Source organism: Chelonoidis abingdonii, chromosome 7, assembly GCF_003597395.2.
Source record: "Chelonoidis abingdonii isolate Lonesome George chromosome 7, CheloAbing_2.0, whole genome shotgun sequence".
In the NCBI taxonomy this organism is placed as follows: domain Eukaryota; kingdom Metazoa; phylum Chordata; order Testudines; family Testudinidae; genus Chelonoidis; species Chelonoidis abingdonii.
The window spans coordinates 63,719,239-63,746,307 of record NC_133775.1 but is presented as its reverse complement, the minus strand read 5'-3'; the positions used below and the strand labels follow the sequence as shown (position 1 = coordinate 63,746,307).

At 48.3% G+C, this 27,069-nt stretch overlaps 1 protein-coding gene across 1 annotated transcript in view; it reads left to right on the top strand.

Annotated features, from left to right (window-relative positions):
• Positions 1-27,069, top strand: part of RXRG (retinoid X receptor gamma) — a 45,617-nt gene that overhangs the window by 5,260 nt on the left and 13,288 nt on the right. The window contains exons 2-7 of the mRNA XM_032806118.2: positions 8,848-8,992; positions 9,751-9,930; positions 20,154-20,314; positions 21,820-21,949; positions 23,583-23,715; positions 24,189-24,280. Coding sequence (XP_032662009.2) covers positions 8,848-8,992; positions 9,751-9,930; positions 20,154-20,314; positions 21,820-21,949; positions 23,583-23,715; positions 24,189-24,280 — 841 coding nt within the window. The remainder of the gene's footprint in view (positions 1-8,847; positions 8,993-9,750; positions 9,931-20,153; positions 20,315-21,819; positions 21,950-23,582; positions 23,716-24,188; positions 24,281-27,069) is intronic.

Below are 27,069 nucleotides of genomic sequence, written 5' to 3'. Positions count from 1 at the left end.
AGGCAGAGGGTGCATCAGAGGGATAGCAAGTCGCATCTCCTCTTGAACTTCAGCTCGCTCCAGCAACTGACAAGGAAGGCGGGGGGGAGTGACTGGACACTGCTTTGGACCTGCACACAAAGCTACCTGCCTGATGCGTGGTCCAGGGCGAAACATGTTGGAAGAGCCAGGAGTGCCATTTTTGATAGTTACTCCCAGACATCCAGCTGGGAATGGAGGTGGGGTTGTGGGGAGGGGCAGAGCCATCAGAGACCTTGGGGAAAGCAAGACAGTGGTGTGGGTTAAGGTGGACACTTTGTGTGAGTGGAAACCAGTGTGTAAGAATGGGGATGCTCCAGACCTGTGTTTCCTACTGCCACACACTTTGAATTTGGAAGCCCATGATGTAAATGGGTGGATTCTCCCCCGCGGCGCCTCCTGCTGGTTGCTTTGGGGAATTAGCTCGATTCCAGCTACGGAACGCCCTCTGCAGCCGGTGAGCCACCTGTCCTCTGCTGGCCCAGGCCCCTCCCTGGACCTCAGTGCCCCTTTAACTGGGTCTCCCCCCCTCCCAGGGGAACCCCACCCCACTATCCCCACTTTGCCTCAGTATTGTCTACTGTCCAGTCATTGTCTAGCCCCCACGCTCTGGGGCAGACTGCAGTATCAGCCACTCATCATAGGCAAAGGGGTTTTGGCCTGGCTGCCTTTACCCACCCTCCGGCTGCCCCTCTGCAAGCCCAGTACCTTGGAGGCCTAGAATTAGGCCCTGCAGCCTGGGGAGTTACTGGCCTAGGGCTTCCCAGCTCCTAAGATTTTTCCCCCAGTCCTTGCCTTCCTTTAGGTCCCCTGGGTGAGTCCCTGAGCAGCCAGGCCTGTCTCCCTCTCCAGTCAGAGAAAGACTCCTTCTGCTTCTGGCTCCCCTGGCCTTCTTATAGAGCCTTGTGGCTCAGTTTGGGGGCATGGCCCCCAGCTGCAGCCACTCCCGCCATCAGCCCAGGCTTCTGGCTCCAGCTATGGCCCCTTGCCAGGGCTGTTTCAACCCCTTCTCTCCCGGAGCAGGAGTCCACCCTGTTACACACCTCCCCCCTTAAAACCCCCACCCATGGGGATAGGAGGGTTTTTTCCCCTGGACTAGCCGCCCACGTGCCTCCAGTGCCACTCTCTTCTTTTCGGATTCCTCCAAATACTTCCGCAAGCGGACCTCCTCATCTGCGACAGCCGCATACTCCTTAGCGAGGTCCACCACACTTGCCTCAGAGTCACGCATGGCCCGCTCTGCTGCCTCAAGCCGTGCCGTAGATTTAAGTCCCCCAGGCCCTCTTCCTTCAGGGTCTGGGTCCCCTTGGTGGTCTGTCCCACAACCACCTGGGTCCATGTTGTTTCTCGGAGATGTCCCCCCTGGGGCCCCATCTCCTGCTGGGCCCACTCCATCTGGGTCCCTCTCCTCTTGACAGGCGGAGTGATGGTTTGGGTTCCGGCCTCCTGTGGGGTCCCCACAATCTCCACCTCGGCCTGTGTCACCGTCTTCAGTTCCTGTGTGGCCCCTTCCGGGCCTCCAGGCACCTCCATCGGCCCACCCTCAAGTCTCTTGAGGGGGCAGTGCCTCCTAATGTGGCCTGGGTTCTGGCAGCCCCAGCAGACTCCCTGCCTCCTTGCTGCCTTAGGCCTTCTCTGTTTCTTTGTGGGCCTAGACCCCCATGGGTTGCCCTGCCCCGTATTCCTTGGGCCTGGACAGTCCCTCCAGAAGTGGCCCGCTAGCCCACATGTCCAACGTACTGGCGGCTGCCTGGGTTCCCGCACCTGGCAGACTGCCCAAGGGACCTGCCGCCTCCTCTTCTCTGGGTGAGGCACCCTGCCCCCAACCCAGCAGAGACAGTCCCTCCTTAAATGTCCTTGCCTGAAACAGGCATAACACGTCCTGCGTTCAGCCGCAGGCCTCCCGGTTCCGGCTCTCCACCTCTCCCAGCTATCTCCACCATGCCTCCAGAACTCTGTCCTGAGGACGTTCACCAGGGCCTGCTGCTCCTGTACCAGCTGGCCCACTTGTTCCTGGAGGGCCTCCTTCACCCCCTACATGTCTTGTTGGGCCTCCCGGATCCCCTGAAAATGGTCAGCCCCCTTTCTCTGGGGCCCTGACACCGGGGCCTAACTAGGGACTACCTTGGGGGTCTCCGCGTAGAAGATCCTCGAGTACCCCGGATCCATCATCCTCCGGATCCCCTCAGTCCAGGCAATAGTCCACAGTCCTTGCCCAGGCCCCTTATATCAGGGGCGGACAGCTATGCCTGCATTCTCCACCATGTGTAAATGTGTGGACTCACCCCCGCGGCACCTCCTGCTGGTTACTTCGGGGAATTAGCTCGATTCCAGCTACGGAACGCCCTCTGCAGGCCAGTGATCCACCTGTCCTCTGCTGGCCCTGGGCCCCTCCCTGGACCTCAGTGCCCCTTTAACTGGGTCTCCCCTCCTCCCAGGGGAACTCCATCCCACTATCCCCACTTTGCCTCAGTATTGACTAGTACCCAGTCATTGTCTAGCCCCACACCCTGGGTCAGACTGCAGTATCAGCCACTCATCATAGGCAAAGGGGTTTTGGCCTGGCTGCCTTTACCCACCCTCCGGTTGCCCCTCTGCAAGCCCAGTACCTTGGAGGCCTAGAATTAGGCCCTGCAGCCTGGGGAGTTGCTGGCCTAAGGCTTCCCAGCTCCTAAGGCTTTTCCCCCAGCCCTTGCCTTCCTTTAGGTCCCCTGGGTGAGTCCCCGAGCAGCCAGGCCTGTCTCCCTCTCCTGTCAGAGAGAGACTCCTTCTGCTTCTGGCTCCCCTGGCCTTCTTATACAGCCCTGTGGCTCAGTTTGGGGGCATGGCCCCCAGCTGCAGCCACTCCTGCCATCAGCCATCACTCCATCTATGGCCCCTTGCCAGAGCTGTTTTAACCCCTTCTCTCCCGGAGCAGGAGTCCACCCTGCTACACATGAGAATATTGTTCCACCCATAAGTGTGTTAGCCATAGTGTCTTGGTCAAACTGCATCCTGGTTAATTTCATCCTGCCTGCCTAAATTCCACCTGTAATTTCAAGTAGAAGAGTCTTCTGCACTTCCTGGCCTAAATACTTGTATAGCTTTGCATTCTTAACCAGCTGCTGGCCTGCACCCCAGATGTGACTGCATTTCAGTGACAGGTAAATGATTATATTTGTACAGTAGGATATTTCAGGATGAAAATTGCTGCTGTTACGTTACTGGGGCAGAGCTACTGTCAAACTTGTATTGCACAGGGGGGAAAAAAGGGAGTCTGAGTCCTTTCTTCAGCACCTAGGATAAATCCAGAAGCAGCTTCTCTGATCAGGGCAGCAGATCTAACCTGTCATGTTGAGTTAGCAACTCTGAAGAGTGCACTTCACTTGTGTTCCCTCTAACAGAATGAGACAGCTGGACTTCAGGGATTCAGCAGGCAGGCTGCTAATGGATTTGGATTCAAGCAGTTGTCCCAAATATCACACATCATTGCACTTAATATGCAGGAACCAAGCTCCAAAGACATTGATGGCTAAACCTACCCCTGCCCTTTGCTGCTGTTGTGATCTATGAGTGAAGCCAAAGAGAGGAAAAAATCGTGATACCCATCCCCACATAACATTTAAAACCATAAAGAATTCCTCTCTGCTCAGTGTCCTAGTGGGAGAAAGCCACCCAGGGAGGGAGGGTTGCTGGAATTTCTCTTGTTCTTTCCACTTTTTGAATGAGGTTAGGGCTCAGCACACTTGGGGTTTATTACCGTGCATTCATGGAGGCGAGTCCTCTATCACGCAGAATGTTTCTTGGGAACAGGGGTGGTCAACTTTTTTCCAGTCTTCTCCTTCATTCCTTAAAAACAGCAATGTCAGCTCGTCAAGTCTAGGTTGGTGATCTAATTAATTGCCTCAGGTGACGCGGATTGGACGGCAAAAGAATCGCAGAACTATCACTGCTTGAACCATTGGTTGATGAGGTGTTCAAAAGTTTACAGTCTGTTTCCACAGTCACAAACAGGATTGTACTTCAATCCTCATTATGGTGGGACTGGGCACATCTGCCAATGCAATGTGCAGCGATGGTTCAAAATTGACCATGGGCATGTGTCATAGTAATATTCCTCGATTTGAACCTTAGCGTTCAAATATAAGGTACTAGCATGAAGTCCTCTAAGCTTAATCTCCAGCTTAGATCTGATAGGCTGCCACCAGGTCAGGAATTGATAGGGCCTGATCCCCCTTTCCTCTCTCTGGTGTCCCCAACCCTTCCTTGGGGGGACCCCCAGATTCCCAATCCCTTGGAGTCTCAGAAGCAGGAGAGATAACCCCTTCCCCCCTCCTTCCCAGGCTTCCTCCTGGTCTAGCTTGCGCGTACCAAGAAACCTGTTTTTCTGCTTCCCAAGAGATAAGCGTTCTATTCCCTCAGGACCAGTGAGATGCAAAATACCAACAGCTTGGCTTTGCCTTACTAGAAAAAGAATCTTCCACAAGTCTTGAAAAAGAAAGCTTTATATAGGAAAAGAGACAATACAGACTAATAACTTGCATAAACATTTATACAGGCTCCTACTTAAGAAAATCTGAATAACCCAGTCTGATTTAAAAAATAGCCAATTTAAATAGACCAGCAATCACATACATGTAAATACAACACAAAGCTCCTCATAGCCGAATTACTTTGCTTCCTTTTGTACTCACAGATGTTTAGGAGAAGGGTTGAAAGCAGAGGTAGTTAGAAGCAAAGCTTGTTTTCTCACAGCCGAGGAAAACAACAAAGACACAGCAATCCACATCTGTACATACAACACAAAGCTCCTCATAGCCGAATTGCTTTGGGGTTCCTTTGTACTCACAGACTTTTGGTATAATATTTGAAATAAGAAGGAGTTAGGAGGAAACCTTGTTTACTCACAGCCGAGAAAACAAAAAAGACCCCGAGTATACAAATTCCCGCCCCTGACTTTAAACAATCCAGTTCTCTGATTGGTCCTCTGGTCAGGTGTTTGGTTACCCTTTCCAGGTAAAAGAAACTTAACCCTTACCTTACCTATCTACTTATGACAGCATGAAAAGCCCTTTTTTTTTTCAGTGAAAAATGACTTTTTCACAACACAGAAATTTTCACTAGAAACGTTCCATTTTTAATCATTTTTTGTTGAAAAACCAAAACCCTGGAAAACTTTTGGTTTTCAAAAACAAGGGGAAATTATTTTTTATTTTTCAATGAAAACTGGAAAAATTTTGGCAAAACCGAAAAATGTTCTTCATCTTTGACATTTTTCATGGAAAATAAAATAGATTTTTCAAGCAATTTTTGAAATTTGTAAAAAAAAATTGAGATTTGAAAATGTTTTGGTTTAAGAGGAGAACTTTCATGGAAAGGGCCTTTTATTCACAAATCACCATCGCTGTGGACTGGAACTCCACCAGCCACTGAGCAATTAATGCTCTGATTGTCTGATGGATAAAATGCTTCATTGCTAAGCATTTATCACTTCAAGCTGTAAGCAGCAAACTCTTAGCCAGTTTCCTAAATGCTAAGATGCTCTTGGAGTCGGGACTTAAATTCCAGCTACAGAACAGTGTCCATGCTGCTGTTCTATGTGTAGTGTTAGAAACAGGGGAATTCCTTTGCCTCTGGTATGTCGGATTATCACTCATGTCTGCACTCTTGCCTGGAGCTTGCACACATACTGATCTGCTCCCGTGGCAGCTTGTCGTTTTCCTCATTGAATCCTGCCTGGAATGTGCACTCTGACCTGCACAAAGGAAAGCTCTCTAGACGCAGCAGGCAGTGCACTCGGAAGAGAGCAGGCTGGCTGCGCCATGCTCCCTTTGTAAAGCCCCGGAGGGATGCGAGAGACACCTGTGTCTCTGAACAAGTCCTGCAGATGTTGCAAGAGGAGGGCTTGATGTTTGAAGAATACACGTCTGCCATTCGCCCGTGCTTGGGTCTCATGGATACGGAGCCTATGGATGCTTGACACATTTTACACAGACGACCTGCCAGCCTGGGGGGTGCATTCCACAAACTCATCTGCTGCAAACTGAAGCATGCCAAAGTCACCATTTCAGATTTAGAGCACAGTCAGAGAACACAGGGACATCACAAGTGACAGAACACATGCTAGAGCTTTATCCTGTGTTAATTCATAGATTCAAAGTGTGCCCATCCACTGAAGGATGTAAACTGGCTGTCATGTGCCTATATTCTCAGTATGAAAGAGCTATGGCTCTGCAGGCTGGAAGAGGTCTTCCCTTCTACTGGTGTTTCAAACTGAGCTGAGCCATAACAAGAGGAGGATTCAGACATGCTCAGAGCATTTTCTCTAAAAGAAGAAAAGTCAATTTCAGCAGCTCTAAAGTTAAAAGCAGACCTACGATAACAAACCTCACAGGAACTGGGGGAAAAATGACTGAGATAGAAAGCAGAGCTGGGCACAATCAGGAATCAAACCTGCACATCCAAACACTCTAGGGCAGTGGTCCCCAACCTTTTTGTGGCCAGTAGCACATTCATGTTTTCAGAAGAGTGTGGCAGGTGCCAACAGTTTTTCAAGGCTTATTTTGTATTTGTATATTAAATAATGTGAAAAACATCATATTTAATATAACATAATATATGAATACAGAGAGAAGAGAGAAGCTGTAGAGAAGCCGCGAGCACAGAGAACACCGGCGCCTGCAGCCCCGGAATTCTCTGTCCCCGGCAGATGTGGGGCCGAGGCTTCCCTCTGGCTTAAGCCGCAGTCCTGCACCTGCCAGGGACCAAGAACACCGGCGCCCACAGTCTGCAGCCCTGGAGTTCTTTGTCCCCGTCAGGCGCAGGGCCGCAGCTTGTCTCCCCTGCTGGGCACTAGGTGGGCCCCGCGCCTGCTGGGAACAGAGAACATCATGCTCACAGCCTGAGTTCTCTGTCCCCGGCAGGCGCAGGGCCATGACTTCTCTCCCTTGCTGGGCACTAGGCAGGCACACATAAATGTCCCGGCGGGCACCATGGCGCCTGCAGGCACCACGTTGGGGACCACTGCTCTAGGGGTATTTGAATTTGGAGCTAAATTTTGCAAATGGCCCTTCATCTCTATAACGGACCAAACCAAAACCATGGCTCCAAAGACTCCCATGCTTTGGAGTTATCCATTGCCTGCATGCTGTTTCTGACCACCTCTGTTCTGGGATTGGTGTATATACATAAATAAAGCAAGTTACAATTAGGCTAGGCCTGAATTCCACTTGCCAATTTCTCCTCCACTGGAAGCTGACCTGCAAGACCCCAGAACCCCCACCACTTGGCAGATGGGGCAACATTGACAAGATCATTAACATCTTAAAGGGGGAGTGTATGTGTAAATGTGCGTTTTTCTTTTATTTCTTCAAGGTGCACACTAGAGTGGGTCAAAAACTGAACTAATTTCATGAAAAAATTGAAAGGGTTTTTTTTTTCAAGTATTATTCAAACTGGAGCCATGTTTCAATTTTTTAAAGAAATTATTCACAATTATTTCAAGGAAATATTATTTTGATTTTTGTATGAGAAAACAGCATTAAAATGGCTAAAAAACTGATGTATCAAAAACCTTGTTGTTGATGAATGAAATGGTTTGAAATTTTTTTCAGTTTAAAAATGTCAATAAAAGGAGAGCTGGCTGGAACATTTTTGACCCAATTTCATTTGGTCACAATACACTATTACACTGAAGCTGAAAAAATTCCCTGGAGAGGACTTTGTTTTTGCTTAGTTTTCCTCTGTAAGGTTTTTTGGATCCAGAGTAATCTGGTGAGTGTGGTCATTTCTGAGTGGAAAGACAGAGACTACGTCTACACTCCCGAGGGATCGATGCTTCTGCGATCGATGCACCAATGGTCAATTTAGTGGGTCTAGTGAAGATCCACTAAATCAATGGCAGAGCGCTCTCCGGTCAACTCCAGTACTCCACTGGGAACAAGAGGATGAAGGTAAGTAGACGGGAGGGCATCTCCCATCAACCCTGCATCGTGTAGACACATAGCTGGAGTAACTTAGGTTGACTTACCGCAATAGTGTGGAAGTAGCCAGTGTCTCACTCTGTAGTCCAGTGGCTGGGGTATGGGCAGATCAGATTCACATGTTTGAGTTAGAGTGATCCAGGATGTAGAACTGGGCTCTGAATCAGGCAGAGCAGCGGCTTGGAACCTGGGTCTGCCCCAGCCCCATGTCCCAACCACCCATTTGTGCTGTGCTGTGATCGGAGACCTTGAGCCAAAAATCTTTCCTGAATTGAAAATGTCCCAAAAGTTTTGTTTTTGTTCCCAGTGAGGAATAACAGCATTTAAAAGAGAACTGGATAAATTAATGGAGGTTAAGTCCATTAATAGCTATTAGCCAGAATGGGTAAGGAATGGTGTCCCTAGCCTCTCTTTGACAGAGGATAGAGATGGATGGCAGGAGAGAGATCACTTGATCATTACCTGTTAGGTTCACTCCCTCTGGGCACCTGGCATTGGCCACTGTCAGAAGACAGGATACTGGGCTAGATGGATCTTTGGTCTGACCCAGTACGGCCAAACGACATTTCAAAACCTTGAAAATTGCCGCCAAATGGAATTGGTGTCCTCCAGACAGCTCTCATCAAAAATCACAAAACTTTTCATGAAAAATTGCAACAATGATCTTTTTCCTTTTAAATGTTTTTATTAAACAAAAGACTGTTTTGTAACAAAAACACTTTTTCAGGAAAAACGCCAACCAAGTCTAACCAAAAATATGTCCTGATATGTACCTGGACAGCCCCTAGCACAATGTTTAGATCTTTGGACGCTACTGCAATGTGAATCATAAATCAGGCTTGTCTCTTGTAAATTCCTCTTTTTCTAGCTCAATGTCATGAACAATGTCAGCAGCTCTGAAGACGTTAAGCCCCTGCCAGGCCTCCCAGGGATTGGAAACGTGAATTATCCCTCCACTAGCCCAGGGTCCCTGGCCAAACACATCTGTGCAATCTGCGGGGACAGATCATCAGGTATATGATTCCAGTTCGCTATTTCAGTGGAGCAGCTTTAAGCAAAGGGAGCCTTTCCTGGGCCGTGGTGTAAAATTTGCATAGGAAGCAACACTAACGAGGTTTGCTGAAGGATCTTGCTAGAAAATACTGATGCCACAATAACACGACCAGGTTTATTTTGCAGATTTCCTGCACACAGCTCTGTCAATGCATCTTGCCCCTGAGCAGTAGCATTATCATTTTACCAATGCACCTCTCTACCGAGCCCTCTAGCACACGCTGCTCTTCCTGTCTGGGCCCCTAGTGAGCATTGTACCAATGCACCTCAATCCTGGTGGGAATATCCCAGACCATTTCTGCCCCAAGTCCTGTCTCCCCCCACACACACCCATCCTTGTCATTGCACCTCAGTCTTGGCCAGGAGCACTCGCTGTTTTTCTGCTATGACACTCTGTATAATTTGTACTAATGCACCTCCACTGCAATCTGCAATAGCCCGACTATTCCAATTCAGGGTCTCCCTTGGCCTCACTAAGTATGCTGAACGCTGCCTGTTTCTGTGCTGGTTTTGTGATGTGCACAAACAGGGACTAGGCTGAGACCAGCAAAAAGCATTTCTGCTGCCACCCAAAGTCAGGACTAGAAAGCAAGGCTCCAAAACTGCCTCAGTAGAGCCATTCCAAACTCCTCCCTCATCGGTCTTATTTAAAGGGAACCTCTGACCAAGGCAAAAACACAGTACGTTGATCTGTGACTTCTTCTCCTCGTGTTCTCAGGGAAGCACTACGGGGTGTACAGCTGTGAAGGCTGTAAAGGGTTCTTCAAGAGGACAATAAGGAAGGACCTTATCTACACATGCCGTGATAACAAAGACTGTCTAATAGACAAGCGTCAGCGAAACCGCTGCCAGTACTGCCGCTATCAGAAGTGCCTGGCTATGGGTATGAAGAGAGAAGGTAGGTAGTAATATGCACTAGGGTGGGTATATAAATACACATGTTGAGTATAAGTGTGAGGAAGAAGAGGACTCCTCATTACGTTCCAGGACTGGTGGGATTCCAGGCAGTGGCAGGTGGTGTTTCAGGAGAGCTTTTTAGACAGTCTGAGGACACACCCTTTCCTCAGCCCCTAGCTGCACAGGCACCCAAAGCACGGCCTCATCTCAGATTTGGAGCTACGGGTCCCAGTTCTGCTCCAAAGGTTCTACTGTCCAGGATGAGCATCCTCGCGTACTGCCCTTGGCTGGTTCTGATTCTCATAGCAACCCAAGCCCTCTCCTTTCCAGAAAGGTAGACGGTGGCCTCCCAGAGGCATCTAAAATCTACAACGAGGTTCATCACAGCTTCATCCTCTGAGGGATTCCTCTTGGCAGACCCACACACAGTAGAAACCCATCACCGAGGTTTCCTCCCCTAGTATGTGTCTGCAACAACCTCCAGTTTAGTCATTACCAGGGAGCATTAGAGCTAAAGCAGGAGTCTTTGCAGCTTGTGCTAAAGGACTAAAGCCCAGAGCCTGAAACGTGCTTAGGTGCCTAACTCCCATGGGGACATCTCTTGGGAGTTAGGAACCTAAATACCTTTGAGGATCTGGACCTATGTCCACAAGATGGGAACTGTAGCAAGATGACTCGCATCCTCTGTGGAATAGGCACCGAGCACATGCCACATAAGTTGCATCAGTTCTGTGTGTCCCAGCCATTTCTCAGAGGCCTATGTTAGATCAGCCCTTAGGCTGCTCTACATGTAGAAATTGGCTTGCAGGTAATGAGACTGTGCTAGGCCTTTCCTTTCACACACTGTTCTAATGTCTCAGGTTCAAGTGCCCTGTGACTTTCCCAATGATCCTCTTGTCCTCCAGCTCTGGTTCTCAATATCAGAAAGGGAGTGAGTGGTGTTTAATGAGGACAAGGTCAGGAGGGGCCATTTTAAGGAGGGGGAAGGTAATCCATGTGGATGGTCACAGGGTGAGGAGGCAGGAGGGCTAAGGGGTGAGATGGGACAGCATCATGGAGGATGCGGTCACTGAGGGGAGATGGTGAGGAAGCGAGGGAAGAGCTAAGTGGTGGGAAAGAACTGGGGGTGAGGAAGGAGAGTCCAGTGGAGTTCAGACGAGGATGAGTGGGAAGAGGTTAGAATACCATGATTGAGAGAGAAGCCCACTGTTCTTGGGGGCAACTTGGGATGTAAGAAAAGGAGAGTTCATGGCTGGAGACCCTGGCTGCAGGGCTTCGGCAAGTACCAAGGAGCATGAGATGAAAAGCTCATGGATGACCGTGATCTCATCTGAGTTGGAATGAGCATTCCAGAGGAGGCAGGAGGGATGGAGGGAGGCTGGGAGGCAGGTGAGGTTGTCAAGGCAGGCGCCAGTGGGGCAGCGTGAGAGGTGGGAACGGCTGGAGGGTGCAGAGAGGCTGAGTTAGGCGATACCGGAGGTGATACCCCTGTGACTCAGCACTGATCACTCAGGTAGAGAAACCACGAAGCGGTGGCTTCCTGTCAATAAAGCAGGCTGAAAATCAGTTATGCAGAATCAGTCAGTCAGGCAGAGTTTCGCTAATGCGGGGCGTGATTGACTAAGGAACAAATTAATTATGAGGTGAGTTAATCAAGAAATTAGGCAGTGAATTAATTATGCAAAGACCAGCTCAAATAGGCAGGAAAGGGGAAATATGCAAAGCTCAAATGCAGCTGCAGGGTGCTGAGTGAATTGGGCAGGGAGTTACCCAGCCAGGCCATCTGGGAAATTAGTGAGTGTCCCGTGGCTGATTGAAGCAGTTACGGAGAGAAGCAGGCAGCCAGTGGGTGCAGTAATGGTGGCGGTGTCTCATGCAAGCCCTGTAAAGGGAGGTGCAGCTAGGCCAGCTGCAGGTTTGTGCAGGGGCAGCATGGCCATTGCTCCACCCCTCCAGGAGGTGCCACATCCCCTCCCCATGTGTGCTGAGCCAGCCCTCCCTTCTCTCCTCCTCAGGGGGAGCCTTGTGCTGCAGGCAGAGCTAGGAGACATCAGCCTCTGTTCCCCACGCGGGGCTGGAACCACGGGACTAGGGACCTGGGCAGGAGCGCAAGGCGGAGGAGAATTCATGCACCTGCCTCTCCACCCTTGCATGGCAATGCAGGCAGCTGGGCACAATCTGGCCATGAGTCAGGAATGTTAATAGAGGGCTTGATCCAAAGCCCATTGAAGTCAGTGCAAAGATTCCCATAGACTTCACTGGGCTTTGGATCAGACCCTTAGCCAGTCACAATGTCCTTTCAGCCAGCTTTGCAGCCTTCTACAGGTGCAATTTGGGGACGAAGCCCTGACCTGCAAAGCTAGGGGGCCTGTATTTGTGCTCACAGGTATGTGCGGTTACTCTCTGCTGCACGCTCTAAGCAAACGGTGGTTGCAGACTGTTAGGCGTCTGAGCACGGGGCAAAAGGAGCATGCTGCCCTTTCCCGCTTCTCCACACCGAGAGCACAAACGTCTGACTCTTCATGCTCTATCTACAAAAATAGCTGCTGTCAGAGCACCGAGCTGAGGCCCTTCCAGCTGGATCGATGCAGTGAGCCATACAGCTAAGTCCAGCTGAGATCTGACCCTGTGAGCCCCTGCACTTTGTTCTCCTTGTCCCTTTCCATTGTTTCTGGTGAGAACCCTGTTGCTATAGTTTCAAAGGACTCCCTTTCTTCTCCAGCCCAGAGCATGTGTCTGAAGATACTTGGGGATGCAAATAGCTCAGGAGCGGCATCCTTCCACTTCAGCAAAGTGACTGAGTCCACGTGCACTTACCCAGCTTTGCTGAGCCACCAGAGCAGAGTTCTGCTCCAGTGATTCTCCTTTCAAAGGAGATTTGTCCTCCACCCACACCGTCAGAAGCATTTATTCCCTTTTAAAGTAGGCATGAACAGGCAGCCAGCTGCACAGGTGTCTCCTGGTGTAGGGAAAAGACAGAGCCAGCTAGTATTTATACAACACCACACAAGCAGGTGGGTGCCATACATCCTGTCCATTTCAAGCCTGTTGTTATCCTCCCTGTGGCAGGCAGGGCTGCTCTATAGTGTCTCCTTCAGGGCCGCATGTGGTATTGCAGTGTTCCCCACCTGTTGTTACCCTCCCTGTGGCAGGCAGGGCTGCTCTGTAATGCCTCCTTCAGGGCCACATGTGGTATGGCAGCCGTTCCCCACCCCAAACTCTGGCCACCAGCTTGGGGCAGGGGACTCTTGGCGTCGGTCTATGGACAGAAACAGCAATTCAGGATTCGTCTGTCTGCACCTTTAAACAAAGAGGGAAAAAACTATCCTTCAAAATACAAGAGCTTAGCTGCAGTGCCTAGGGCAAGGCTCTAGTCTGGACCTGGGTTCTGGGTTAACTGAGGAGCAAATCCTCTCACCCATCCCTGCCACTGCCTTCTCATCTGACCTGCTGGTTCTGGACCAGTCAGTATTTACTCCTCTGGGAGCTTGTGTTGCTGGTCACCTGGTCTGAGTGGATTTTCCTTGGGTGGGATGTGTGAGGGCACTGATGGCTCCAGCTTGGGGGCGGAGAAGACCTGATAGACCCTGTGACACTCGCCTCCTCTCGCTTTGACTGAGTAGAAGGATAGAGCAACCTCCCACCACTGAGCAGTTGTACCACTTTGATTTCATTTCAGTTGTGGGCTGTAGTGTGCGGGGGCAGATAGTGTTGGTGGCCTGTGATACACAGGAGGTCAGAGCACAAGATCCGGTCATCCCTTCTGGCCTTGATTGCTGTGACACTGGTGTCAAGGGTGATTGGGCCTTACAGCATAGCCTATTTCCTGCTCAGGACGTGACTAGGCATGTTAGAACTGGATACCGCTGTAGCAGGGACTATGCAGGCCTCACAATGGCAATTATACACTCACCAAGAGCACGGTTGGTTGGTTAGGATTATCCCTACTGCCCTTCAGAGCCAACTGGGGCTGATCCTAAACCAGCCAGCGGGGATGAGGGCACCGATGGGACAAACTACGAGAGATAGGATGCTCCTGTCCTTCTGAGGATGAGTTTTCTGCCATTGCACTTCTCCCAGCCGCTGTTGTCATGGTAAGTGAGAGGCTGGGGCATGGATGCAGCCTGCTGCGTGTGAGGGCAGGCCCACACCCCTGACCACCTCCTCTCCCTAGTACCCCCTGTGATTCTTTACGCTGGAGGATGACTGCGCTGAAAATCAATGTAGCCAGCTGAGCTAGCGCAAGGGAGCACACAGAAGAGTCCCCGCTCTTGCCCCACTTCCCCCTGCAACGGGGGGGACAATCTAGCCCTTGCTGAGGTGGACTGAAAGCCAGACGGAGGGTAAGGCTGAACTGGAGCTTTGCCCTCAGTCTTTAGGCCACTCCTCTAGTTGCAGGGCGATTAATTATGCTCTGTCTCAGCGGCTTAGTGCAGCCACTGCCAGTGAGAGGTTACGCTGCCAGCTGTGAACCAAAACCTAATTCCAAGCACAGTTCTCCGTACCAGCCTGGTGCCAAGTGATTTCAAGGAGTTAGAAATTGCTGCTGCTTTCTTTTAAAGTAATTATAATGCTAACAGCAGGCTGCGTGCTGGGGGAATAAACTCCACAGACAGACAGCATGAGAAGACCCTCTGGAGGATCTATGAGATTGCTGGGGGGTTTCTGCAATAGTCACTGAGGCTTCAGACAGGTTCCAGGACCTACAGGACAGGAAGAAGTTGAATACGGGATCTCGAAGTGTCAGTGTTCATGGGGCAACGGCAGCTTCCCATGAGACAGAGACAAGCACTGCCTAGCAGAACTGGAAGATATTGATGGGTGAACTTCAGGAAGGTCAGAGTTTGGCCAAGCATCCAAAAGATCAGAAGCTGATCAGAACCTTTCCCAAACTGTCTCAGGAGTCGGGGCCCTGCTGTGCTAGCCACTGGGTACACGCGGCCCCGCTCCAGAGAGTTTACAACCTAGGACCACAGGTGGATGGGCCAAGCAAGCAGATGGGGGAAGCACAAAGGAAGAGGGAGACCATTATGACTAGAGTAATAAGCAGCAATCACAGCACATCAGGAGTGAAAGCTTGACCTGAGTGAGGAAGGATGGTTCAATGGTTAGAGTTCTGGCCTGGGCAGTTAGACTGTGGTTCTATTCTTGCTCTACCAGATCCATTTTGTGTGCCCATGGGCAAGCCTCTAGGTTCTTGTCTAGGGGAAATGTACCAGTACAATTATACCACTATTCTGGAATAGGAGTATCCACCGAAGGCATTATGCCAGTTATACAAGTATAACCATGGCAGTATAATTATGCTAGTAAATTTCCCTGTGTACACAAGCCCTTGATCGTTCTGTGCCTCAGTTTCCCATCTATACAGTGGGGAAAACTGTACTTGTAGAGATAAATACATTAGAGACAGAGGCTTTCAGATACTCTGGTGACAAGGGCCATGTCAAGGTTTCTTTCCCCACTTTGAACTTTAGAGTGCAAATGTGGGGACCTGCATGAACACTTCTAAGCTTAATTACTAGCTTAGATCTGGAACGCTTCCACCAGCCAGAAATTCAGTGTCTGGCGCACTCCCTGTCCCTACCCCCCCAGATTTTCCCCTCCCTGGGTTGCCTTAAGATGCTTCACCAATTCCCTGGTGAACACAGATTTAAACTCCTTGGATCTTAAAACAAGGAGGAATTAACCATCCCCTCTCCTTTCCCCCCACCAATCCCTGGTGAGTTCAGACCCAATACCCTTGGATCTTAAAACAAGGAAAATCAATCAGATTCTTTAAAAAAAAGCTTTTAATTAAAGAAAGAAAAGATAAAAATTATCTCTGTAAAATCAGGATGGAAAATGCTTTACAGGGTACTCAGATTCATATAGACCAGAGGAACCCCTTAGGCCTGAGATTCAAAGTGTACAGCAAACAGAGGTAAAATCCTTTCCAGCAAAAAGAAACATTCACAAGTTGAGAAAACAAACATAAGACTAATCCGCCTTGCCCCCTGGCTGTTACTTACAATTTTGAAACATGAAAGACTGATTCAGAAAGATTTGGAGAGCCTGGATGTACGTCTGGTCCCTCTTAGTCCCAAGAGCGAACAACCCCCAAAACAAAAAGCACGAACAAAGACTTCCCTCCATCAAGATTTGAAAGTATCTTGTTCCCCTATTGGTCCTCTGGTCAGGTGTCAGCCAGGTTTACTGAGCTTCTTAACCCTTTACAGGTAAAAGAGACATTAACCTTTAACTATCTGTTTATGACAGGCCATAAAAGCATTTTAGACAGATAGACCTTATTGAGGTGAATGAGAGTTTCGCCATTAACGTCAACAGGCCCAGAATTACATCCTAGCTGGCTAACCTTGTAGGCCTCCGCAGCCGATTACAGATCTCATGAGAAAGACTTTCTGGTGAACCTTCATGTCCTTCCTCTTCCTGGTTGAGTGAGAAATGCCATGAGAATGGACTTTTTCATGGTACCTTGGTGCATGAACCCAGGAGTGCAAAATCACATGGGAATAAAAAACAAAGAGAACTACAGATCGTTTCAGAGCAAGGCAGAGAGCTGAGACAGGGCTTTTATTCCCACTGAGCTACTTGGGGAGCCTGGAGCTCCACTGGCTACAGAGGGGTTATGCTGGTTTATACCAGCTGGACCTTACATTCTCATTCTTCGGGCCACTCCAGTTATTCATATAGCCCCTCATTCCAGGACTCCTCTCCTGCTGGGTTAAAGGGAGGATCTTGAGTCCTTTGACCCACCTTCAGCCAGAAAAGGGAAAGCCAGCAGAATCGAGCTTTTTTGAAACCAGCTTTACCACCTCATGGCTACTCATGGAGGTGGGCTCCAGCGTACCAGAGCCATGTGATTAGCTGGTACACCTGCCAGTTATGCATAGGAGAAGGTCAGGGCAGAGCTGATACCAAGTGACAGCACCAGTTCTGTTGGAACCCGTGCCATACAAATTAGTTGTCACATCTCATTTGTTCTCCCCAAAAGGGGTGAGGAATGGGTGATATGCATCACCACCTTGCCTATGAGTGCTGGAAGAGACCTCGCTAAAGCCCATTGCAAGAAATCGCCTCATTAGCCTTATCTCTGCAGAAAAGTAATTGTACAGAAAAATGTAGTATGTTAACCTAACAATCTGGTCATAACATGACAACTACCCAGATCCCCAGCCCAGCTCTGCTCTGCCCCACACTGATGCTCTTGCTACAACCACCTACTGGGTCACATGTGAAAAGATCTCATCTTCCAGTACGCACACATCAAAATCAAAGCCAAGGCGCCATTTAATTATCATTAACATTGTTTTATGTCACACCGATGATGTCAAACTCCTTTAGAGTAAAGGCGTTCATGTCCCTGCCCAACGGACATTGAGATGAGACTGCTCAAGAGAAATACTTTAGTTGGGCAAGTCAGTCTGTCTGTAAAACAGGAATATAATACAATGGGTGTTGGGAGAAAAAGTACATTAAAGATTGTGAGGTTCTCAGGTACTGTGGGGATGGGGGTCACCTAAATATCTAAGATAGTATTGATTTGGATAAATAAGAACTGAGACAAACCTTTGCCTCAGTCCTTCACCAAATCTTAGACCGTAGGTTTTCCATAGCTGTCCTCACTGTAATTATGTCAATTTACACAGGCTGAATATCTAGCTTTAAAGATTTTTTAAAATATTTCATACATTTAATTTGAATGTCTTTAATAAAAATGCCTTTAATAAAATGCCTTTAATAAAAATATTTGTGCATTTTTGAATGTTCAGCTGAGATGGAAAAGGGTTATCTCAGAAAGACATCTCTTATGAAATTCCCAGCCCAATTATGCAGACCCAGGAGAGGCAAAGAGTTCGAATAATGCTTGGCTGAGCACCTAGATTTTGAAGTATTTTTCAAAGCCATCCTGGTCCAATGAACATTTTGAGGGTCATCCATTATCAGGCACTTTATTGAAAATATCCTTGGGCAACTTTTCCCTTTACACACAGGGAGACCTTCAGATGCTTCCAAGGAGATCTTTCCTGACACACTGGACCTCGTGGTGTCAGGTTTAAGCCATGTTTAGAGCTGATGCATCAGGACAGACGTGATGGAAATTAACACTGAGTGACAACCATAGAAACAGACCAGACTCTGCAATAATCTTTGGGAAGCCCCATCTCTTAGCATCTCCTAGAGTGGGGTCGGAGAATATCAGAAAAGAGAACCCCCACTTCTCATGTTTGGATTCTGTGGTGCTTTTATGTTAAGAATAAAATAGACATGCATATGAAGTGCAGTGGGAGTAACTTATACCTGTGGCATTACACTGTTATCAGACCCCGCAAGAGAAAGTGTGTAGGTCTGTAGAGAAAGACTGTCTTAGTTGGCTGAATTCATAGAGTAGTTCAGCCTGGACATAACCTAATCAGGAGGGAGTGAGATGCATGTCTCTGCCCAAGAGAGCTGACAGCCAAAGGAGCCAGAAACCTGAGAGTGGGTTCCCTTGCTGAATCACTAGGGGCAAATACACGTGCAGTAGCCCTCAGCTGAGAGATGGAATTCATTTTTCATAAGATGGACATTCATGGACCATCTCCTTTCCCACTCTTCTTCACAAGCCTCACCTTCTCCTTGGCAGTCACTCCTGGGATTTCTGGTGGCCCTGTGAATGGGATCCCTGGATAGCCGTTTGAGAACCGCTGCTGTCCATGCTAATGCTCACTCGGTACAATGTTTGTGAGATGATATAATTATCTAGAAATAAATTTTTCCAGTTTCTGCCAGTTTCATTTATGCATTCCAAGGTCAACAGGGGTCATTGTGATAATCTGGTCTGATATCCTGTGTAACACAGGCCAGAGACCTGCCCCCACAATAATCCTAAAGCAGATCTTTTAGAAAAATTGCCAATGATGGACAATCCACAACAACTCTTAGTAAATTGTCCCAGTGGTAAATTACTCTCAGCGTTAAAAATGTACAGCTTATTTCCAATCTGGATGACACTGGTCCTAGCAGAGGGTCTTCCTGCATCACACATTTTGGAGCTAAGACCCCAAATTTCAGGGATGTTCAGTGCAGCTCACTAGAGAGAGGCCATGGGCAAAATCTGAACCTGGATCTGCTCTTCTCTAAAGCTCTGGGTTGTTCAGTATTGGGACTCATCCCTAGCTGTTGTGTAAATTGGTATGTAATGGCAGGTGTGGCAATTTAAATCCAGAAAAAGAGACACGTAGACAGGCAGGATGAATCTATATTAGCATCAGCGGCTAAATTAAGTGAAAAGTGCTGTGTTGCTTAACTCATGCTGTCACCTTTACTTGCCAGGTTTGATAAGTGTATTGTTTGCTGAGCTACAGTAAACACGTAACGTATGTTTGTGGGTTGGAGTCTCAACCTACTTCACTTTATTCAGTGACCAAGTTGCTCTTTGACTGCTAAAGTTTGAGCCCCACTCTTTTAAATGATGGATTCCAAGTGCCTGACATACTGCAACCAACTGAGGCAGTTGCTCTGACAAACTTCCCCATTGGATCCTTGACATTTGCAAATGCATCATCTTCTGCTTTTGCTCCATGGAGGGTTGCCGGCTGCTGCTCTCACACTGCCCTGCAGGAATAGCAGCGTGTCACTTCTCAAACAATTGCTTTTTTGTGACTTTTGTGGGCTGCTTTTCCAATGCAATGCTCTAGTGAACAGCGATGGCCCCAAGCGAGAGTCATTTAGCTGAACTCTCCCCTATCTTCCCAACCCCCAACAACTTTGAGGTTTTAGATAAAATTGGGTCTTTCGTTCAAATCATGCCTGGCTTGGGGTTTGCAAAACCAAATCCGGATATGATGCAGCCTTGCCAAATTAAAACCTCTCCTGGTTCTGACCACCAAAAGAGTTTGATTGAGCGGTGCCCAGCACATTGCACAGTCATTCTAAACCATTGCAAGGCAGGTGTAACACACCACCCATGTCAGAATGATCATATTTTGCGGTTGTGTTGCACTGGTGTTAATGATAACACAAGATGCGTGGTAATGATCAATCAGGCCCATAACATCTGCTTCCAGTATTACCATGTCAGCATCTTGCTGCCTCTGTTTTGTTTCCTATCCTCCTCACCAAGTTCCTCAGTAGTGAGCGAGGCTTTATTAGAGGGATCAATCCCCCTGCTGTTGCTGAGTTAGAAAGATGGGAAGCGTTCCCAGGTTCCCGCATGGTACAGAGGACTGTTCTGTGTTCCAGCTGTGCAAGAGGAGAGACAGAGAAGCCGAGAGCGCAGCGAGAATGAAGCCGAGTCCACGAGCAATGGCAATGAGGATATGCCTGTGGAGAGGATTTTAGAAGCTGAACTGGCTGTTGAACCAAAGACAGAATCGTACAGCGACGTGAATGCTGAGAACTCAGTAAGTGTCTGCTTAAGTCAGGCCTTTGCATGCGGAACAGGTTCAGTGAAGCCACTTGCAGCTTGTGATGACAGCATCCTACCCTGTATTTACAATTGACAATAGATAACTGATTGATGGGGCTGTATATCCAGGAAGGAACCACCGCTGGGAGTGAGACAGGTGTCTTGTTTGTGGCAGCTCCAGATCAAAGCAATGTGATTGTTAACTGATTCTGGGATCTGCAGCAGAATCATTTTCCAATGGCCATTAGTGAGCTGCTGTGGCTGACAGACTGTTTAGTAGGACTGGCTAAAAATTAAAGTTTCTCAATGGAAGTTTTCATTAAAAATTTGAATTCTGATAAAAAAAATGGCAGAAATTTTCCAAGAAGGTTTTTACAGAATCATCCACAGTCATTGACCAGCTATTTACAACAAATCATGTGGAAAAAAAGTCGCAAACCACAGGTGTGAATTTTCCCCCCTGTTTTTCCAACCAACTCAGTATTCAATAATGAGTAAGGCCGATCCTGAAGACTACCATGCTCTGGTGCTCCCTGCTGGTCTGGGCACTGCACTGTCTGGAGCACAGGTGTTCTGTTAAATTGGATCTGTGAGGTAGTGGGTAGAATTTGGATGAAAGGTGTCTGATTTTATTGACTCATTTTTCTGAGTAGAACAGGACGGTTGAGCTTGTTCAGCCACTGGCCAGAACTGCCAATGGTGGGGTGAAATGGACGGTATGGTGAGAACTAGACTGAGATTCAGTGTCTTATTTCACAAAGGACACTGAACAAACAGGGAACATTTTGTAATCAGCAACTAAACATTGGCTGGATTTGAACTGGCACCCTAGAAATGTAGGTAATAAAGAGGCTTAGAAGAATTCAATTTTTATCAATGTCAATAAAGGTTAATTTTGCCCCCCCCCCCCCCATACACAAATATTTCCGTCGATGATGATCAAAATTTCAGCTCGGCAAAGGAAGGAAAAAGCTGCTTGAAAACTTTAGAGTTTCATTTAAGGATATTTACGTAGTATATTTTGACATGTGATGCTGACAATTTGTGTTTTAACAATTATAAAGCTTTAACTTTTTATATCAATACTGACTATATTAAATAATTATTGTCTAACCCCTCCCCATTGTCTGATGCCCCATAATTTACTGTAACTGTGAAAATTTAAATAGATAAAAACTGGAAAAAATACTTGTAATCCATAAGTTTGCGCAACTACGAAAATTTAAATAGATAAAAATTAATAAAAAATGGTTACAAATAAACACTATTATGAGTCAGAATTATAAAAAATAAAAATCGCATTCTGCCAAGCCTAGCAATAAATCAGAATGTTAAATGCACATTTTGAATTGTAACTGGCAAAAGATTCGATCACCTGGATGGTGATTCTGAGTAATATTAATCTGACATAATATTGGCTGCAGGGAACAAGATTATTGTCACTGATTTGCTGAAATTCTCAGTGGCACATTCTCTCTCTTTATATCATTCCTTTCTTAGACAAATGACCCTGTCACCAATATATGCCATGCAGCGGACAAGCAGCTCTTCACCTTAGTTGAATGGGCTAAGCGAATCCCCCACTTCTCAGAGCTGACACTGGAAGACCAAGTGATTCTTCTGCGGGCAGGTAAAATTCTTTGGTTCCCAGCATCCCCAAATGCTCCTGTTTATCTGAATCTTGCATTATTGCTTTGTTTCTTCCTACAGCATCCTGGAGATGTCTGCTGATTTCTTGGCCTGTTGGGGTGCTTTAGTATGTCATAAAGTTATCCTCAGGTTGCCACCAGGGGTGGCTCTAGACATTTTGCCGCCCCAAGCACGGAGGGTCTGCTGGTCCACTGAAGCCGCGGGACCAGCGGACCCTCCGCAGGCACGCCTGTGGGAGGTCCACCGAAGCCGCGGGACCAGTGGATCCTCTGCAGGCAAGCCTCCGAAGGCACCCTGCCTGCCGCCCTAGCGGCAACCTACAGAGCGCTCCCCCTGGCTTGCCGCCCCAGGCCGTGCTTGGAGCACTGGTCCCTGGAGCTGCCCCTGGCTGCCACCTAATGGCTTTGTCCTGGGGAACAAAATAGTTATGGTAAGACGCTGCACCAAACACCATGGTGACAGTATCCTCATGTTCTAGTGTCAGTGGCCTCATGTATTGGTGCTATATAGCAATGTTGCGAGGTCCATAATAAAACAGGGGCTCTTTAATTGTGCCATTAGCCAAGCTGGCAGAGCTTGGAAAACTGGGCCTTAGCAAAGAACCACCAGCCTTGGTGCAGACATTGTGAGGTGCTAAAGGGGTGTGCAAAAGGCTCTGATCCAAAGCCCACTGGAGTCTTCCCATTGATTTCAGAAGCTTTGGATCGGACCCCAGTAACTTACTAATGTCATCTGGGAAAGACTGGCTGCTAACAGAATATGCCTCAGTCCTTCTCTTTCTTGTTCATGAAAGTGTATTTTGTTTGGTTAATGGAGCTACAGAATCTGTCCTTGTCCTGTACGAAAAAACAGCTTCTAGTACAAGGGGAAGAGAAAATTGGAGGGACACGATTTTAGGAAGAAGCAGATTTTTTTTCCCAAATGTTTTCTGTTGTTGCTTCTGTGTTTTCTGGGCTGTTGGGAAACCTGCCTCTGTCCCCTCCTGGCTGTCCTTTCGCCAGCCATTGGGCTTAGAAATCATGAGTCAGATTCCCCCCTCCCCGTCACCCTGAAAGCCATTGGCTTCACCTGGGTTCTGAGTCGTGCGCCTCTCGGGAAATGCCTCCTATCTTCACTTGGGTGTGATCGTTTCAGGTCCAGTTCATCCCTACCTGTGTGCATAGAAATGCTGGCTGCTCGGAGGGGGTTCTGCTTGCCCTGAGGGAGCTGCTGTTCTAGTCCTCTCCTAAGCGCTGGGGGTGGAGAATCTCCTTATCATGCTCGTGTCCATCCCTCCCAACGCCTCTCTGTCAGCCTCCTGGCCTCGTGTTGCCCCTTGGGGATCCCCCACAGTCTCCAGCCCCCCACATGTCCCAGCATCCTACTCCTCACAGTCCCCCTCACTGCCTACCCCCAGCCTCCCTTTCAGCCCTTTGTTAATAACACAGGAGGACTGGGATTTCCTAAGATGCCATGGGGCTGAAGACACCTCTCCCATTGCATCTCTGCAGAGGGGCTGGTGTAATGGAGCCTGCACTGGTCCCTGCATGCAGCCCGGATTTAAAGGGATAATGCCCTGTGTTTCAAAGGGGAGCTGCTGGCATTGTACATTCACCTGTCTCTTGCTCTTGCAGGTTGGAATGAGCTGCTCATTGCCTCGTTCTCCCATCGCTCGGTGACCGTGCAAGATGGCATCCTGCTCGCCACAGGCTTACACGTGCACCGCAGCAGTGCACACAGTGCCGGCGTGGGCTCCATTTTCGACAGGTATTGCCTCTGTTTCTCTGCCATCACCTAGAGTGACATCTGTTCCCCTCCATGCAAGGTCATGCCCAAGGGAGACCTGCCACGTATTCCTGCTAACATCTCCCCTTGACACTGGGCCTTTGTCCCCAGGTGTTTCACAAGCCACGTACGCAGCATTGCCCCCCTGTCATCTCCATGGTCCCTCTCATAATAAAGATGATAGCAGCTTCCATTCCAAGCTAGATCACCATGTTTCTTAGGCTCCTATTCAGCTGCTGCTAATGCAGACCCCACAGCTGGGCCATGTCTGATGCACCAGCCTAGAGAATGACTGTGCCTATAAACCTGTAATCTCACAAGTCATCTGAGTGCATTGCCAGCACTGATCTATGGAGCATTCCACCCTAGATCTCCATGGTGTTGCATTTAATGCTAGATGCAGACCTTGCCATCCATACGGTCTCTGTCTGTCTGCTTGTGTCTCCGATGTGCAGAGTTCTGACAGAATTAGTGTCTAAAATGAAAGAGATGCAGATGGATAAATCTGAGCTGGGATGCCTGCGAGCCATTGTCCTGTTTAACCCAGGTAAGTCTTGGTGGTAATGGATGCTTCAAGGCTCTTTCAGGTACCACCTTCAAAGGCCCCCTCTAATTATTCTTACTGGCATTCAGCAACATCCAGGGGAGATGCTTTCTGGATTATTATGCATCCTCTTATTGTTATGGTCATTCATACTATGCTGTGTCTGTGAGAGTGTCCAACCACAAGGTGTGCGTTCACCATTACCGTCTACTAGGAGGAAGGTCAGACTATCTCAAGGGTGTAGGAATATGTCACCCTCTAGGAGGAAGGTCAGACTATCTCAAGGGTGTAGGAATATGTCACCCTCTAGTGGCTAAATATAGTGCATATGCTACTACTCTGATTTCTTTAGAGCGTGTAAAGATCACATTGCCATCTGGCTGCTGCAACCTCCAGGAGATGTAAGCCCTAATATGGCTAGACAAAAGAGAGTGTTACTGATCCATGAGAGGACCTTCTCTCTTATCCCATGACTCTGTACTTCGCTTAAGAGGCTTTGTTGAGGAACCTTGTCAAAGACTTTCTGATCATCCAAGTACACTATATCCACTGGATCATTCTTGGCCACATGTTTCTTGACCCCCTCAAAGAATTCTGATAGACTGGTAAGTTAAGGCTAAGATTTAGTCATGGGTATTTTTAGTAAAAGTCAGGGACAGGTGTGATGGAGTCCCAGGGGAGCCAACTGAGATCACTCAGTTAGGGTGCACTGCAAAGAATGGGGCAGACAATGCCCAAAGTTGGTAGATATTCCAACACTTAGATTTACCAAGCCAGCACAAAACAGCTTCTTTAATACCTCACTGGTTACCCAGAAGCCAACAACAGTTCCTATAAAGTAACTGATCCTTAGGCCTCCACCCAGACACCCAAGTCAAATATGATGAGGATTACTGAAAATCTTATTTATCATTTTAAAAAGTTCTACCAATCCCAAAGGATTGGACACATTACCTCCCAGGTTAATGAAGATTTCAGATCTTACCCAAATACAAGCTTATAACCAATTTTTATTAACTAAAATTTATTAAAAAAGAAAAGAGAGTGAATATTGGTTAAAAGATCATTATACATACAGACATGAGTTCAATTCAAACCCAGCAGGCAATTCATCGTGCGGTTCTCCTGGTCATCATAAACTGAACTTGATAGTTCTAATAATAAAATACCCCCATTACTAGGGTGACCAGACAGCAAGTGTGAAAAATCAGGACGGGGGTGTAGGGTAATAGAAGCCTATATAAGGAAAAGACCCCAAAATTGGGACTGTCCCTATCAAATTGGGACCTCTGGTCACCCCACCCATTACTATTTCCTGTATGTTCCTAATAACAGGGGTCCCCTCCCCCAGAGGGGTATACTCAGTGCAAGAGGATATCATGACATCACCTGAAAAGAGGGTCCCAACTATGGGATTATTTCCCTTTTCTCCATCTTTATGTTCTCCTTCCCCAAGACTTTCCTCCTCCCCAACAGCACAGAGGCTGTCAGACCGGGGGTGGGACTGTTCTACTGTGACCCTGAAAGTCTCCTCTGTGTACGTATCTGTCTTCCTTAGCTCCTCCAGTTCAACCACTCTGGTCTCCAGAGCCTGTACTTGGTCTCTGAGGGCCATGAGCTGCTTGCACCAAATGCACACACACCCCAGCTGCCCACAAGGCAGATATCATACCTGCTGCATTCAGTGCAATACACTGGATAACCCACTCTGCTGCTGGATGTATCCCTGCAGTCTTTGTACTCTTGCAGGGATTTGTTTTGTTTTTGGGGATGGGCATTGGCCTAACCTTACAGTATGTTTATTATGTGTATCTGCCTCTCTAAACTCCCGTTTGCTAGCTCCAATGGTTGCTCAGGAGCTGGCTTTTTAACCCCTGTATTGCTGACAAAAACAAGCATCTAGTCCTGAAAATCCGGAAAAATGTTGTGTCCTGGGTTACCAGATGCCTGGAAAGAATGTGCTTAAGTCTCAGTATCAATGAATCACTGTAGTAGCCTTATGAGCGACATCCAGCTTCACTGAATCTGTAAAGAAAAAGACCTAATCATTACCAGGTTTACAATGGTGCCAGGCAGGGCCGGTGCAACCATTTAGGTGACCTTGGTGGTCGCCTAGGGCGCTAGGATTTGGGGGGGCACCATTTTCTTTGGCAGCGACCGTGGCAGCCAGATCTTCGGCCGCCCTGATTGCCGCTGGCTTTTACGTGGAGGGTGGGGAGTTGCTGCAAGTGGGGTGCCTCGGGTCAGAGGGGGGGAGCTGCTGCAGGGGAGGGGGACGCCTCAGGGTGGGAGTCCGGAGGTGGAGAGCACAAGGTGGAAGTTTTGCCTAGGGCACAAAACATCCTTGCACTGGCCCTGGTGCCAGGCCCACACTCAGAAGAGGGTTGATGCCTGAACCATGGCCCCACTCCTCTCTGCCTCTTCCCGCTCCCACCTCCATGTGAGCGGCAGGCAGGGCCTCAGGGGGAAGAGGCCAAGCGGGGGTGGGGCCTCAGAGCTGAGTGGGGGATGGGGCCCACAAAAGAGTAATCCAACCCTGGAACTAATCATTGACAAAGAGCAAGTCCTGGCCCTGGGTGAAATCTAGCTTGTGCCTATCTCAGGGTACGTCTACACTGCACTATTATTTCGAAGTAGTTTAAACCAATATTACAAAACCGATGTTATAAAATCGGTTTTGCGCGTCCACAGTGCGATCACAAAATTGATTGCTTGCGTCCATGGTCCAAGGCTACCATCGATTTAAGGAGCGGTGCACTGTGGGTAGCTGTTCCTCAGCTATCCCATAGTTC